The following is an 18141-nucleotide window of genomic DNA, read 5'->3' as shown; positions in this document are numbered from 1 at the left end:
AAGTAAATGTTATAGTGAGTAAATGGTAAAAGGTGGCTAGTAACTAATCATATTTACTTCGTTACATTTACTTGAGTAAAGGTACCTTTTGAGTACATTTAAAAATGTGTACTTGAACTCTTACTCAAGTAAATTATTAGAGAAAAATCAGTACTACGCCGCTACATTTGGCGGCATTGCTCCGTAACTGTCAAATGATAATCAATATGATTCATATGACTTGTTTGCAAATATTGCCGCATGGGAGAGGTTGTGTCGCAAAAGGTATAGAGACACATCTTCCGCTTTCCTATGTTGGAATGATGGCTGAAGTTAAGAAAGACGTGTGAGTTTATACTGCGGTCACGCCATGGCCATCTGTGGTTCTGAGAAGGATGATCACGCTGTCTTTGCAGTGAGTTTATCAGACCAGGTCACCCCCGGCCTCAAGTTTAGTCACTCCAAGATGTCAACAAGCATAGTTTGATAATGCGATGTCTTTTTAATAATAATAATATATATCTATTTTGAGGTCAGAATTATTAGCCCATCTGTACATCCACAATTTCTGTTTAACAAAGATTTTATCAAAACATTTCGATAGTTATAATAACTCATTTCTAATAACCCATTTCGGTAACACTTTATAATAACTACACACTATGAATCATTTACTAAGCATTAGCAAATAATGAATTCATTATCTGTTAAGCATTAACTCTACATTAATAAGCATTAGTAAGCAGTTTATAACTGCAGCTACAAATGCTCAATTCTTGACTTACAAACATATTTATAATGAGTTTAATACTTTTACTTTCATACTTTGTTAATGATTTATTTTTCATTACTAAATTAAGTATTGCATTATTTACAAACCAGTTGTATTTAAAAGTAGTTGAGGGTTTTTAGGATCATTCAGAATGAGTTAGTAAATGATTAATAAATTATTGAAATCAACATTTACATATCTTATTATTCAGGCATATATTAAGGGTTACTATGTATGTTAATAAATGCTTTATTAACTCAACTTCATCTAGTTTTGTGACCTAATCTAAAGTGAGGACTATTCATGCTTTATAAATCCCTTACAAATGACAAATAAAGGCTCAGTTAAACTCTAAACAGGAAAAATGACATTATTCATTCCTTTTCATTTAAAGATACACAAATAAAACTGAACTTCAAATGAAAAATAAATCTTTGCAAATTTATCTAAAATAAAATAACTGTAGAGTTTAAACATTGCATCTTATTATATTGTTAAATTATTATACTGTTGTTGTTGTTTATGCAGTTTTATGTTGTATTTTGACTCCTGTTATTCAGCAATGCTTAAACTTTACAGTCATTTTATTTTTTATAAGAGATTGCAAAGATTATTGTTCATTTGATTCTGAGCCTTTATTTGTCATTTTTAAGGGATTTATAAAGCATGAATAGTCCTCACTTTAGATTAGGTCAGAAAACTGCATGAAGTTGAGTTAATAAAGCATTTATTAACATATTAGTTAACTATTAATATATGCCTGAATAATAAGATATATAAACGTTGATTTCAATAGTTTATTAATCATTTACTAACTCATTCTGAATGATCCTAAAAACCCTCAACTACTCTTAAATACAACTGGTTTGTAAATAATGCGATACTTAATTTAGTAATGAAAAATAAATCATTAACTAAGTATGAAAATACAATTATTAAGCACATTATATAGGTGCGTATAAGTGAAGAACACAGCATTTGTAGCTGTATTTATAAACTGCTTACTAACATTTATTAATGTAGAGTTAATGCTTAACAAATAATGAATTCACTAGATGCTAATGCTTAGTAAATGATTCATAGTGTGTAGTTATTGTAAAGTGTTACCCTTGAGTATAGACTTTGGATACTCTACCCACCTCTGGTAAACAGTGAGCAAACGGTAACGAGAGCAAATAGTGAGTACATTTTCATTTTTGGGTAAACTATTGCTTTAAACGTGTAAACTTTATTATTACATTTTGCAGTGTGGCCGCAGTCGCAGGGGTTTATGGGAAATATCTTGCAACATTAGATAGCAGGCCTTTAGGAGCGGAGAAGGTGATGGAGGAAGTGTGAATGTGATACCTGGATGTGTGCGGCTGCTCCAGTGTTTTGCGTTTGGCTTGAGCCTCCATCTGCTGCAGGTGCCGATGGCGGCGTTTACGGCACGGAGCCACGTCTGTGATGTCATTCAGACTATCGTCCATCGGGCTGCATTCTGGCATCTCTGAGAGACAAAACATGGAGATGGACTCAATGGACTCAATTCTAACGATCTAAGCACGATGTCTAAAGCGCATGGAGCAAAAGAATTAAAGGGCACATAGTTGACCTCTTTTTTCTGATTTAATATTAATATTCTGGTTCTTCTGAGTGTGCCAGTTTAGGTTCAGTTTAAAACACAATTCAGATTTTTTTATTATAATGTGTTAAAAAGTGTCATGTTGGGGGCGTGTCCACAGCTCGCTGATTTAGGGGTGTGTTGCTTCACATGTAAATTAGTTTCAGCTTCCCACCAACGTAACAAGGGGGCGGGGCCATGAGCTCACCCGCTCTGAGTTTGCAACAGAGTCTGACAGGCAGAAGGAGAAGGAGAGAGAAGATCAATATTCAGTCGTACATGTACGACTCTGACACAGACCAAGCAGAGAGTACAAAATCATTTGTGTCTTTGTACAGTTTTACAGCCAACTGTGTGCTAGTTTCAAGTGCCGAGCTTGTACACCGAGACTGATAACCACACACACTGAATTAACTTTGACTGAGGCACCGGATGCGCCGCTCGAAGCCGCGACACGGCACACCAGACACTCTCTGTGGCACGGCAGAAACATGAAGTGTCCCGGATCGTCGCGCCACGCATTTTTGAATTCTAAACATAGGTTTCTGCAGCGGTCCGCGGTGCCCAGCCGTCGACTTGAGTGTACCCTGATAGAAACCTATGTTTAGAATTCTAAAACACATGCTAGTTAAGATCACAGGGAGCTTCTGGGATCACGAGAAATGCAAACGGCTGAAGTATAAGGTAGACTCAATGAGAAGTACACATGTTTGCAAACCCACCTAAAGATACAACCAATAGTTCTGATTAGAGCGATAATGTGGAGAATATTGATCTTGTGTTGAGCCCAATGAGCCTTGCATCTAAAAATAGAGCTAGCGTGTTCCTTTAGTGATATCGCTTCAACTCACGCTGAAAATGGCGGACGTTAATCAACAAACTGAGGATATGATGACGCGCCTGTCAATCAATATTGGTGGGCGGGGGGACCGCTCTCCTACGTAAAGTTGCGGTCGGTTTGAAAACAGCTCCAATTGGTCCACCGTTTTTCATGTTGTTGAATTGAAAAAAAGCACTGGGTGTGTTTATATCACCCCAATATGACGGTCTATACACCATACATGCACATATGTCTGTCCAAACAGCTTGAAAAGTAGATTTTTTTACCATAGGTGCCCTTTAAATGCGTTCTTGTTTCTCTTGATTATATCTGTTCATTAAAATTTTATGTACACTTTTTTTAATAATAAATTATAATTAGATGCATAAGTATTACTATTATATTATTAACTTACATATAATTTGAATATTTTTCTGGATTTTATTTATTTGTATTTCAATTCCTCAGATTTATTTGAAATGCATAATGCAGCTTTAATACTTTCTTCTTCAGCCAATTCATTCTAACTATGAGCTCCATAGTCATCTGCTGCCAATATGATGCTTTCAGCCATTCAAAAAACAAAGGAGGAGATGATTTACTGTTATTTGTGAATGTTTGCTTGTATAAATGACTCTGAACAGGATTAATGGAGGTTCTCGCAGGCTAACGGCCAGGATAGGATTCTGCGAACACAATCAACATCATAAACGCATTAAAAACATGTCGAACATCAACATTTAGCATCTTGCATGCTGCGTGACTGCAATAAAACTGCAGGACTGCATCGGTCGCATGTGATACGACAGCATAGCACAGTGGGAGAAATCAAAATCGCAAAGAATTTCATCTGCTATTAGCATTTTGACAGTAGTTAGTGTGTAACGTCTCCATTAGTTTAACCCTCATAACACATTCTGGTGCATTTTCACTTATCAGAGACACAGAAATAAAGCATAGATTTGACTCTTATACGGGTTATTTTGACCCAGGCAATGTACGGTGCACTGTTAGGTGTCAAAATACTAATTGTAAAATCAAAGCAATTACTGTAGGTAGTGCTGTCGCCTCACAGCAAGAAGGTCGCTGGTTCGAGCCTCTGTTGGGTCGGTTGGCGTTTATGTGTGGAGTTTGCATGTTCTCCCTGCATTCCAGTGGGTTTCCTCTGGGTGCTCTGGGTTCCCCCACAGTCCAAAGACATGCAGGTGAATTGGGTGAGCTAAAATTGTCCATAGTGTATGAGTGTGAATGAGTGTGTGTGGATGTTTCCCAGAGATGGGTTGCAGCTGGAAGGGCATCCGTTGCGTAAAATATGTGGTGGATAAGTTGGTGGTTCCAATAATGGGACTAAGCCGAAAAGAAAATGAATGAATGAATGAATTATTTTGTGCATTTTGGGATTGAATTTAGTTGATAAACATGTAAATGGGGTGCCACGGTGGTGCAGTGGTTGGCACAATGGCCTCACAGAAAGAAGATCGCTGGTTCGAGTCCCAGCTGAGTCAGTTGGCATTTCTGTGTGGAGTTTGCATGTTCTCCACGTGTGAGTGTGGGTTTCCCTCCGGGTGCGCTGGTTTCCTGCTATAGGTAAATTGAATAAAAGAAATTGGCCTGATGCTGAGTTCAGACTGCATGACTTTAGCCCTGATTTTGACTCACTGAAATTGCAGTCAAATGGCTGAAATCACAGGCAAACCAGTGCTTGTTAACGCGAGTAACAATCACTGAGTGTGAACTATCAAGGACACGATATGAGAGATTTGCTGATGAGTCGTAGACGCCTGTGAGATATTTGGCGTGTTAAATATCTGGAGCTGTCGGTGATTCAAATCATGCTGTGTGAAATGAGTTTTGCCTGAAAATAACATCGGCGATCGCCTACAGCCAATGAGAGAGCAGCATTCACTAGTGTGGGTATATCTGCAGGCCAGCTGGAGATAGGGGGAGAAGTTAAAAGAGCTCATTTTCAGTTTATTTGGGCTCATGAAATGAAGGAAAAACGAGTGTAAATTTGGCAGGAGCACCCGTGTCTGTTTGACGTGTCATCTGCGCAATAGCACAACCGGGTCGATAAAGAAAAAAGGTTTGAGAGAAATTGCTAATTCCCTTCAAAAGCCAGGTGAGCAGAATATATGTCCTGGCCCACTAAAGGCTTCTTTCTCATTATGTAGTTAATAAAAGATATACTGCGTGACCTCACATTGTTTCCATGTCTCTTCTGTGTTTGGTTGTGAGACGCAGTTGTGTGTTTGTGAGATAAAGTTGTCAGTGATTCTTCTATTGTAAAGTCATGCAGTGTTAAACCTCCTGACGCTGATTTATCTTGCAGTGTAAACAAAGAGCGACAAAACGCTAGCCCAGATAGTCATGCAGTGTGAAACATCTGTGACACGACTACTTTGAACATCCTGCAGTCTAAGACTAGGCTGAAAAAAAAATATATGAATGAAACATGTGAATGTGTGCCAGTTCTGACTACATGATACCCTCTATGAAATGCTGGGTTGTTCAAATGCATGGTTTCCGCTACATTCATTCTTCCATGGCGGGGCGCCATGGCAAAATTCATCCAGCCACGGCTACATCACAGCTTCTCATTCAAAACATTGAATTTTTTTAATAGCGGGTGATAATCGCATCAAAACATATTAAAATGTGAGTGAATTATAACAGCGCAAACTTTTCTGTAACAGTAGTAGTGCTGTGCGTCATTTGTTTAACCCTTTAAGGTTACGTGCTGACTGACTGACTAGCTGACAGGTGCGTGATGCGTGAGGCCAGAAAACACGACGTATAGCTGTTTTACTCTAATTCAGGATGCATTAATACTGCTCTGTAGGTCTATTGGAGACATTCATAAATATTCCTAATAAATGCTGGAGACATACTCGTTACATAAACAAGCTAAATCGCACTCAGCAGCGTTTATTTGAGAGCGCACAAGAAGATCTGCGCGCTCTTGAAGCGGCTTATATTTGAGGGGGCGTGCAAGAAGTTTTGTGCACGAGCAGAGGAAATCAGCGCGCAAGCAAAGAGATTCACATGCTCGTAGGCTATTACATAAATGTGATCTCGACTTCTAATACTGCGCTCACGACATTTGTCATTGAAATAACACCACAGGTAGTTGGTAGATCTGTGTAAAAAAAAAGGCCTGCCGCCACAGCTGGAAAAAATCCAAGAGGAAACACCGAACTGGATATAATATGGCTTAATTAAAGTAGGGTAAAATATGGGTTAATAAAACTGAGTAAAATTTGGGTTATTTAAACTGGGTAAAATATAGACTAACCCAAACATTGGGTTAAATTTGGTATCATTTATTTAATTTAAAGAAATTAACCCAGCAGTTGGGTGTAATTTGTTTGAAAAAAGCTTAAAGTAATTCTTATGTAGTTTTATTAAAACAAACATTTAGTTTCATTTGATCTATAGTCCATATGTATTAATTATATATTTCATATACTAAGTAACAATGCAAAGGACTTTAATTAAACTCCATTCATTCATATGAGGTTAATCCCAATATTCCAACATTAATCAAAAACAAAAGGGCTTAAATTGAACAATATTAGGTTATGTGTGTTTTTATGCCATTAGTTTTATATAATCAATGTGATTTCATGCAATTACTGAGCACCCAAAACACAAAAATATTTGAAAGCTTTTTAATGTCTTAGGGGTAAAAATACACTAAACCAGGGGTTTTCAACCTGTGGGGCTCGCCAGTTATTAAGGGGTGTGCAAGAACCTGAGCTGTGCTCTCAAGTAAAGTATGATGGCGATTTTTATGCGTTCACTAGAGTCAATCTGATTAGTCCCACAGCTAACTACTGTAGGTACCTATTGTAGAGTTAATGCAATCAAGTTAAATATATGCAAAAATGGACTGGCGGCTCTTTAAAACGAATGATGATGAAGGTAAAACCGGCGAGCTGTCTGACAACGAGTAAAAGAAGACGAGTGACCTTCTGAAGCATTACAGCAAACTGATGATGACCAACCCTACATGTCAATGGGCATCTCCACTTAGAAAGGATTAACGCTCACTGCAAAAGCCAAAGGCCTGTGTGCATCAAAGCGACGGAAGTACTGTGTGATGAACAGTACAGAAAATGCAGATTCACATGCATCACGATTAATAACGAACCACGTTCACAGTGTGTTGTATGTTCAGAGGTCCTTGCAAACCTGTAGAACTGGTGCATCACTTACAAAGAAAAACCAGCTGACTTTTTTCAACGTAAAGAATTAGCATTAAGAGGTCAAAAACAAAAGATGAGCAGACAAACCCCTCTGCTAGTAAAAGCACTTACTGCTGGGATCAGGTAAGCTATACATTTATGTTTCAGTGTTATACATGCTATGCACTTTAAACAGAGCAAATAATATGTGAATGATGTTTGCCCATGTATTATCTTTTTGGGGGTGGGACGGGGGGGGCAAAATGTGGGGGGCATGTGTCCTGAAAGTTTAAAAACCCCTGCAATAAACAGATAATACTATAAACTACATGAGTTAAACTCGCTATTTTGTGCAACAAACAACCAAACCACATTAAAAAGACTTAAATTACCCTTCGTGTAAAATCTCTTTAAGCACAAAAACATTCCCAAACACACACACCACTGGCTTGAGGAGGGAAGAGGACAATAATTGAAGCTCAAAAGGCTCCGTCTGAGAAACTAAACCAAGACGAATCACACCTAGCAACCATACACTACAATTCACACTGTGTACAGCGTCACGTGACTGTGGAAGGGGCTTTTCTGACGGTGGTGCGCTTCACTTTTCTGACTCTGCAGGGTTTACATGGGGAAAAACAGAGGAATTGAGCAACTCAGACTAAATCATGTGGCGACTCCACCTCATTTCCCTTTCTGTGCCTCCAAACTGTGACTCAACGGAGCCCCCAAACACAGCCTGATGTCGAAATACAACAAACGCACACTGGGTTGCCAAGGAACAATTTTAGCAGATGACGTCATCATAGTTGGGTAAGCAACTTTTGCACTGCGAAAAATAAAGATTCGAGACACCTATAGTGGCGTCATGTCTCAAGCTGATTCAATTCATCCTTTAAGATATTCCAAACTAGAATAAAGGCCTGTCTTTGTAGTAAAGCATACACACAATGCATAGCACAACTAGGATGCATGAGTGTGCTCCATGCAAGTGAGTGGGCTTGGCAAACCACACACTCCACCAATGCCAGGAAGACTTGTGAAGAGATGATGCAAAAAAACAAAAATTAATAAAATAAAATAAGAAACAAAACTAAATAATAATAATAATAATAATAATAATAATAATAATAATAAACAAAATTAAATAATAATAATAATAATAATAAATAAAATGAATTAAAAGAAAAGAATAAATAAAAATAAAAAATTAAATAAGAAATAAAACAAAAAATAAAGAAAATTTTATACAATTTTTAAAATTTAACTTAAACAAAAAATTTTTATAAAGAAAATTTAATTAAATAAAAAAATTTAAATAAAACAAAAAAAACAAAAACAAAATTAAAAAGTGTAAAATAGAACAAAACAAAATAAAATAAATAAAAAAATAAAACATAATAATAATAAAAAAAAAAATTTAATAAAATAAATAATTAAATAAAATAAATAATTTAATTAAATTAAATAAAAAATAAAAAATAAACAAAATAAAAAAGAAAAGAAAAGAAAAGAATAAATAAAAATAAAACAAAATGAAATAAAACAAAAATAAAGAAACTTTTTTTAAGTAAAAAAATAAATACAGTAAATAAAATAATGTAAAATAAAACAAAACAGAAAATAAATAAAAAGCAAAACATAATAATAAAAAATAAAATAAAATAATAAAAAATAATAATAATAAATAAAGTTAAATTATAATAAAAAAAATTGAAATAAAATAGACCAAAATAAAATAAATAATTAAAAAAAATAAAATATTTAAATTAAATAAAAACATTAAATAATAAAAACTAAATAAATAATAAAAACTAAATAAAATAATATATCAATAAAGTAAAATAAAATAATAAAAATAAAATAAAATTCAAGAAACTTCTTTTAATGAACCTTCTCTTTTAATGCACCTTCACCAGGAGGCTTCGGATCGAGGCGTTTGGGTTCTGCTTCCTGTTCATCTTCTGTACTTCCTCCATAATCACTCTCTTCATCAGGACTCTTATCTGCCACCGTCTCCACCGCTTCGTGATCTTCCCTATCTGCCTTTTTCTTTCTAAGAGAACAAAACAAGTACAACACACACACAGAATGCATTCAGACGACAAACTAATGTAAAGTTGGTGTGAACAGGTTTCATGAATAATCTTATTGAGCACATGCAAAGATTTTTTTCAAATATATATATATTTATTTTAACTCTTATTAAATCAAAGAATATTGGAAAAGTAATTTATGCTTTCTTACAAAAATATTCACAACATTAATCAGAAATGTTTCTTAAATACAAGAGCTCAGCGGTCATGTGACATTTCACAATATTATGCCAAATTAGTAGGAATTCTAACAATAAAAAGCTACACATCACAAACCTCTGAAGAATACCTTTTCAATATAATATTCTATGAAATAGCACAGGACCCCCTCTGCTGCACCATACCTAACCCTTCACCCCACCACACGACACCTCAAAACATTATGCCATTCTGAGTGTTCCTCACACAGGTGAAAGAGCATGACTTTCATTTCTCTGACACTTTACACAACACTTTTCTGCACATTTACACCAGACACTTTAACAATCACTCCATATCTCAAAAGAAAAAACATTTATGAAATGTGCTTCACACAGATGAGTGGGCATGACAAACCACCTGTAGAAGCACTCTCTCTGTACACAAAAGATCTCCCCCTCCTTACTCTAGCAGTTAATTCTCTGAGCACTTAGAGTTCCTTTGTACAACAAGATTCTTGTTGAATCGCTGAATGCCTCCTCAATTGTAAGTAGCTTTGGGCAAATGTGTCTGCTAAATTACTAAATGCAAATGTATTTTTGTCTTTAGTTATCATTAATTGTGAACTACACTCACCGGCCATATATATATATATATATATATATATATATATATATATATATATATATATATATATATATATATATATATATATATATATATATATATATATAAAAAAATATAAAACCAGGTGTAACTTTATTAGGTGCACCTTACTAGTACCTGGTTGGCTTCAAATATTCCTCAGAGATTTTGCTCCATATTGACATGATAGCATCACGCAGTTGCTGCAGATTTGTCGGCTGCACATCCATGATGCCAATCTCCCGTTCCACCACACCCCAAAGGTGCTCTATTGGATTGAAATCTGGTGACTGTGGAGGCCATTTGAGTAGTGACCTTTTGTCATGTGCAAGAAACCAGTTTGAGATGATTCACGCTTTATGACATGGTGCATTATCCTGCTGGAAGTAACCATCAGAAGATGGAGACACTGTGGTCATACAGGGATGGACATGGTCAGCAACAATACTCAGGTAGGCTGTGGCGTCGACACGATGCTCAATTGGTACTAATGGACTAAAAGTGTGCCAAGAAAATACAGTTGAACTATTGATACAAGGCAGGATGGATCCATGCTTTCATGTTGTTGACGCCAAATTCTGACCCGACCATCCGAATGTGGCAGCAGTAATGGAGACTCATCAGACCAGGCAACGTTTCTCCAATCTTCTATTGTCCAGTTTTGGTGAGTCTGTGTGAATTGTAGCCTCAGTTTGCTGTTCTTAGCTGACAGGAGCGGCACCCGGTGTGGTCTTCTGCTGCTGTAGCCCATCCGCCTCAAGGTTGGACGTGTTGTGTGTTCAGAGATGCTCTTCTGCAGACCTCTGTTGTAACGAGTGCTTGTTTGAGTTACTGTTGCCTTTCTATCAGCTGGAACCAGTCAGGCCATTCTCCTCTGACCTCTGGCATCAACAAGGCATTTGCGCCCACAGAACTGCCGCTCACTGGATATTTCCTCCATTTCTGATCATTCTCTGTAAACCCTAGAGATGGTTGTGCGTTAGGGTTAGGGTTTGCAGTTTCTGAAATACTCAGACCAGCCCGTCTGGCACCAACAACCATGCCACGTTCAAAGTCCCTTAAATCACTTTTCTTCCCCATTCTGATGCTCACTTTGAACTGCAGCAGATCGTCTTGACCATGTCTACATGCCTAAATAGAGTCAGTTGCTTCCATGTGATTGGCCGATTAGAAATTTGCGTTGACGAGCAGTTGGACAGGTGTACCTAATAAAGTGGCCTAATAATATGAATGTCCATTAGTCAATATTTAAAATTGATCAAAAAGAATTTTAGGACTAATCTAAAGTGTCCATCAAAGTTCACCTTCAACTGCTGACTACTGTAAACCTTCCTAATTTTAGGACCGATGTTTTGCTCATTTTAAGTTTCATTTTACCTCCAAAAATTTGAATCGTAGGAAAGAGACTCAACACAAAACTGGAAGTGAAAATCATGATCATAGGATTACCTAATGAAATATCAAATGTTTCATAACAGGAAAAGGGAAAACATAAATGCTGAAGTGAGAAACAGATCATGATGAAATGTGGCGCTGGTCTTTTATTTTCTTCTTTACCTCGGTGGTCTCTCCTCATCAGCCTCCTCCAGCTCTCGGACCCTCTGCTGCAGGGCTCTGAGCTTGGCTTTCTTCTCATTGAGGACCAGCACAAAGCGGCCGTACAGGTCTCTCTCTAACGCCTCCTTTCCCTTCACGTATCTTTCCATCCTGCGGAGAGAAAAACACAGAGAGATCTAAACAGCTGACATGGACAGGAGTGGAAATGTTTAGTTGCAGGGGTGTTTGTATTACTTTGGTGGTTTTAAAGCAGATAAACACTCAACTAGAGCTGGGCGGTATGACCAAGATCTCACTCATTCATTTTCTTTTCGGTTTAGTCCCTTTATTAATCTGGGGTCACCACAGCGACCGAACCGCTAACTTATCCAGCATATGTTTAACGCAGTGGATGCCCTTCTAGCTGCAACCCAACACTGGGAAACACCCACACACTTTTGCACACACTCACATACACTACAGTTAATTTACTTTACCCAATTCCCCTATAGTGCATGTGTTTGGACTGTGGGGGAAACTGGAGCACCTGGAGGAAACCCACACCAACATGAGGAGAACATGCAAACTCCACACAGAAATGCCAACTGACCCAGCCGGGGTGAGTTGGTGTATGTATGTGTCATAAATTTTATAAATAAATAAAAATGTAATCATATGAGAGCACACAAGCTGTGATAATTTTGGTAAGAACTATCCAACAGACACCTGATCTAGGGGTGGGCGGTACACCGGTGTCATAGTCATCACCGGTGTGACATTGCGCCACGACATTGATTTTCTAATACCGTCAATACCGTAATAAATCAATTATGCGCCTTGAACGGCTGCATTTACATCAATAATAGCTAATTCTAAATAATAAGGCATTCAATTTTCTTCAAACGTTCAGTTGTGGTCTGAATACATGTCCTTATACTACAGGGCTCGAAATTGCAACCATTTTGGTCGCATGAGCGCCCGAAATGTAATCTATGCGCCCTCATAATATATTTGGGAGCATTTGTGTGTCTGAATATAATGGTTGTAGTGCAATCTGATTGATTTTCTCTAAAAACTTGCTGAATCGCTCTACCCTGCTGCTGTATTGGTTCATATTAGCTGTCAGTCACTCAACGCTTCCCGCTGTCAGATAACAGGGAGCTTTTGTTACTGCAGGAAATGCAAACGGCTGAAGAGTGAAAAGTGCACAGGTTTGCAAACCTCACCTAAAGTTATAATAATAATAATGGCGCAGATGACAGCGATCATAACATGAGGTAAATGTTGATCCGCCAGCTGAGATCAATCGAGTGTTTTCGGAGAAGGTGCCCGAATCTTGTTGCGTTGCATTCACCGCGTGTTCAGCGCAAATGTCCGCTAAATATAAAGTCTAATACTGTAGACATCATCGCCAAAGAAACTCACCTTTACTAAGTTTACACTGAAACTACGGCTCATAACAAAGAGCGGAATTGCGCTGGTGGTCATCGCGAGAATCCTGCTCTGTCTGCTCATAAATTGGTGCGGCTGACTCGCCTGCTTTATTCCAGAAACACAGAGAAATGAAGATCAGCTCATAACGAGACTGAGCATTTACAATGACCCAAACCAAAACTTTTAAAGAGTGATAGAAGTGAGACTTTCTTTTGTCCGTTCTTCCTTGAGATGTATATTATTTTGCTATTGAAAGTAATACCATGATATTATACCGTCACCGTTCAAAAGATGAAAAATACCGTGATATTAGTTTTAGGTCATTTCGCCCACCACTCACCTGATCTCATATTTTTTTTTGCAATGTCCATATTTGCACCAGTGTTGTTGGTGTTGGTTCGCATTACTAATTCCCTATAATTGAGCTTCTGGAAGATGTTAGAAAGTGTGGCGGTCGGTGATGTCACTGCTGCTGTTTCTCACAGAGGAAACATTGAAGCACATGGAGAACAAGAAAAGAAAGCAAACCCTCATCAGGTTGTTCAGGGATTCCCTTGTGCTCCGCCACCCACTCCTGAATGCGTCATGTACACTCAATCAGCCTAAAAAAAAAGCTGATCTGTGCTCACTTACATTCAGTTCCCCCATTTTAACATGAGTAAACACAAACTCAAAGCACCTTGTGTATCTGGACTTCCTTAGCAACTGTTTGAAAATGCAGCTTTTATTGTGAAAGACAGAAGATGATGAGAAGGAAGAGACGGTCTTTCTCTGGAATCATGAAGAGGTCAATGACCTGACATTACATCTGGCATTATGTTAAAGAATGAATAAATAAGTGGACATTCACAGAAATAAAGACACGTATCCTGACCATATTCCCCACATTAGTAGCTTATTTACCTTTCTTTCAGTCAAGTTTTTAAACACCAAAAGAATAAATTTGTTTCATCTAAAAAAATTGCCTTTTGTATAAAACAAAAGTGTTTGGGTTGAATTGGATGGATGGATGAATAGGTGTATTGAATTGAATTGGAAGAATTGAATTGAACTTAATTTAATTGGATAAATTCAATTGAACTGTTTTACATTGCATTGTATTGCATTTAATGAATTGAATTTAACTTAATTTAATTGGATGAATTGAATTGAATTGCACAGCATAGTATTATATTGTTTTGTGTGAATTGAATTGGATGAATTTAATGAATTCAATAGGATTGGATGAATAGAATTGGACTAATTGGATTGTACGAATTGGGATGGATGGATTGAATGAAAACATGGATGGATTGGAATTAAATTAGATGAATTGAACTGGATGAATTGAATTTGATGAATTGGATGGATGTATTGACATTGATCAATTGGGATGGATGAATGAATGGATGAATGAATGGACTGAGATAGGTGGATTGAGATGGATAGCTTGAATAGTATTGTATTGTAATGTATTGTATTGTATTGTATTTTATTGTATTGTAATGTATTAATTGAATTGAAATGGATGAATTGAATTGGATGAATTTAATGTATTCAATAGGAGTGGATGAAATGAATTGGATTAATTGGGATGAATGGATGGAGATGGACGGATTAAATTGAATGGACGCATGGATGGATTGGAATTGAATTAGATTAATTGAACTGGATGAATTGAATTGGATTAATTGAGATGGATGAATTGAATGACTAATTCAATTGGATTGGTTGAATTCAATTGGACAGGATGAATTAAATTTGAATAATTGGATTGGATTAATAGAACTATTGGATAAATTCAGATGGATGGATTGAAAAGGATGGATTGAGATGGATGGATTGAGAAGGATGGATAGATTAAATTAGATGGATGCATTGGAATTGAATTAGATGAATTGAACTGGATAAGATAAATTGGACTACTTGAATTAAATTTGACGGACGAACAGACGGACGGACGGATTGATAATGGATTTAATTGAATGGATGAATGGATAGAGGGACTGGATTGGACAAAAGATGGATACCCGAAATGGATGGATGTATATTTTTTAATAAATGTAATAAGATTGGATGTGACTTATGGATGTCTGAATGGGATGAAATAGGAAGGATGGATGATGGGGATTTAAGGATAGATTGGGATGGATGGCTGATGGATGGACTGGGAATGGGATAATAAAAGGTAAAAAATAAAAACAAAAACAGCATTTGAGGGATGACTTATGTTATGTTGAATTATGACTAATGCTAACCACAGAGACCAAAACATACTCATAAATCATAAACCGCTATTCCAAAACCCTATTAGAAGCTCCTGAGGGGTTGAACTAGCTTATAAATCCTCTTAATGAGTGAAAAGCTCTATTAGAGCAGCAGTGTTGTGAGACCTGGAGGTAGACCTACTCTTCAGTCATGTGCTGCTGTTCTCTCCTTAGCTTCTGGTTCTCCTCCAGCAGGTGCTGGTTTGAGGCCTGAAGACGTGAGCTTTGCTCCAGGCCGTGAGTAATGAGCTCCCGGATGACTTCAGTGGGCTCCGGCACCGGCTGCAGATCCACCACACCCAGCCTGAACTGACAAATGAAAGACAGAGACACGTTAATAATAGAAAACCTTCTGCTGATATTAGCATTCCTGCACACAGACACAGGAGAGACTGAGAGATGATCCACAAAACACTGACAGAGATTTACTGTAGCTGTACAGTTTTTAGTGATTGTGGAGAATCAGATGGGATGGAATAAGATGGATGAATTTATGAAATTAAGAAAATTGATGAAATTGGATGGAAGAATGGACGGAATTAATGAAACTGGATGGACAGACGGATGGACGGACAGATGGAATTAATGAAATTGGATGGATGGATGAAACTGAATGAATGAATGAATGAATGAATGAATGAATGAATGAATGAATGAAATTGGATGGATAAATGGATGAACGAATGGATGGAATTAATAAAATTGGACAGAATTGGATTCATGAAATAAATGAAATTGGATGGAATTGGATGAACGAATGGATGGAATTAATGAAATTGGATGGATGGATGGATGGATGGATGAATGGATTGAATGAAATTAATGAAACTGGATGAATGATTGATTGATTGATTGATTGATTGAATAAAATTAATGAAATTGGATGGAATTGGATGGACGAATTTATATAATTGGATGAAATTAGATGGATGAATTGATGAAATTGGATGGATGGAATTAATGAAATTAAATGGAAGGATGGAATGAATGAAACTGGATGGATGGATGAAATTGATGAAAATGGAGGATGGATGGACGGATGGATGGACGGATGGATGGATGGACGGACGGACGGACGGACGGATGGATTTAATGAAATTGGATAAAATTGAATACATGAATAGATGAAATTGGATGGATGAATGGATAGAATTAGTAAAATTGGATGGAATTGAATGAACGAATTGATGGAATTAATGAAATTGAATGGATGGAATTAATTAAATTAAATGGAAGGATGGAATTAATGAAACTGGATGGATGGATGGATGGAATTAATGAAACTGGTTGGATGGAATTAATGAAACTGGATGGATGGATGGATGGATGGATGGATGGATGGATGGATGGATGGATGAAATTAATGAAACTGGATGGATGGATGGATGGATGAATGAATTAATAAAATTAATGAAATTGGATGGATGGATGGATGAATGAATGAAATTAATGAAACTGGTTGGATGGATGGATGGATGGATGAATGAATTAATTAATAAAATTAATGAAATTGGATGGAATTGGATGGATGAATTAATATAATTACATGAAATTAGATGGATGAATTGATGAAATTGGATGGATGGAATTAATTAAATTAAATGGATGGATGGATGGATGGATGGATGGATGGATGGATGGATGGATGGAATTGATGAAGTTGGATGGATTGATAAGGATGGATAGATGCATGGAATTGGATCATTTATCCAAAATAAAGAATAATATCTAAGACTATTAAATAAATCCAGTAATGAAAAAATGACCACCGTTAAAAAATATAATTAAAAACAGCAAGACATAACTTTTTACTAAAGTAGTAATTCACAGAAAGACAAATCAAAATACAAAAATTAATAAATACTATAAGCAAAAACAATAATACCAAATCAAATAAATAAATAAATAAATAAAATGTCAATAAATAAACAAATAAATAAACAAATACATTTGTCAATAAATAAATAAATGGGTAAATAAATTAATTAATAGAGTAGAGTAGAGTATAGAGCAGAGCAGAGCAGAGCAGAGCAGAGCAGAGCAGAATAGAATAGAATAGAATAGAATAGAATAGAATAGAATAGAATAGAATAGAATAGAATAGAATAGAATAGAATAGAATAGAATGCATGCCAGCAGCAAACACAATGACTGAATTTAAGAATGCACAGAGCAGCATTTTTTAGCACACACAGCACCAGCTGGACTCTTGTACACTGATAAGACAAGCAAAGATATCTGATCCACAAATAGATGAACTCTGAAAGCAAACATGAAGGAAAGACAACAGACCTCAAACAGACCTGAGAACAGGGAGAATCATTCGAAATAATCATAAATAACGCATTAAAAAATGAACTAAGGAGCAAAAAACAAAAATTTGGATGGATGGATGGATGAAGGGATGGATGGATGGGTGAAAAGATGGATTGATGGATGCATGGATGGATGGATGGATGAAGTTGATTGAAAGATTGATGGATGGAAAAAACTTAAAATTAGAGAAAAAAGACTGCAAAGAAAAACAAAAAGGGGAAATAATAGACAAAATAAAATAAATAGAATAAGTAGCATGAATGTATTAAAAAATATATGAAATGATTGAAAATGGAGAGAAGGAAGCATAATTAATAGAAATAAATTAGTTAAACAAACAAACAAACACCTAAATAAATAAAAAGTGAGTAG

The 18141-nt window shown here is 36.4% G+C and overlaps 1 protein-coding gene across 1 annotated transcript in view; it reads right to left on the bottom strand.

The window, feature by feature from the left end:
• xrcc4 (X-ray repair complementing defective repair in Chinese hamster cells 4) overlaps window positions 1-18141 on the bottom strand; it is a 75593-nt gene that overhangs the window by 29272 nt on the left and 28180 nt on the right. Inside the window, exons 4-7 of the mRNA XM_056467092.1 lie at window positions 15596-15762; window positions 11795-11944; window positions 9269-9414; window positions 2099-2240 (exon numbers count right to left, since the gene is read on the bottom strand). Coding sequence (XP_056323067.1) covers window positions 2099-2240; window positions 9269-9414; window positions 11795-11944; window positions 15596-15762 — 605 coding nt within the window. The remainder of the gene's footprint in view (window positions 1-2098; window positions 2241-9268; window positions 9415-11794; window positions 11945-15595; window positions 15763-18141) is intronic.

The sequence above is a fragment of the Danio aesculapii genome, chromosome 10 (assembly GCF_903798145.1).
Source record: "Danio aesculapii chromosome 10, fDanAes4.1, whole genome shotgun sequence".
Taxonomy (NCBI): domain Eukaryota; kingdom Metazoa; phylum Chordata; class Actinopteri; order Cypriniformes; family Danionidae; genus Danio; species Danio aesculapii.
This window is presented reverse-complemented; position numbering and strand designations above follow the sequence as displayed.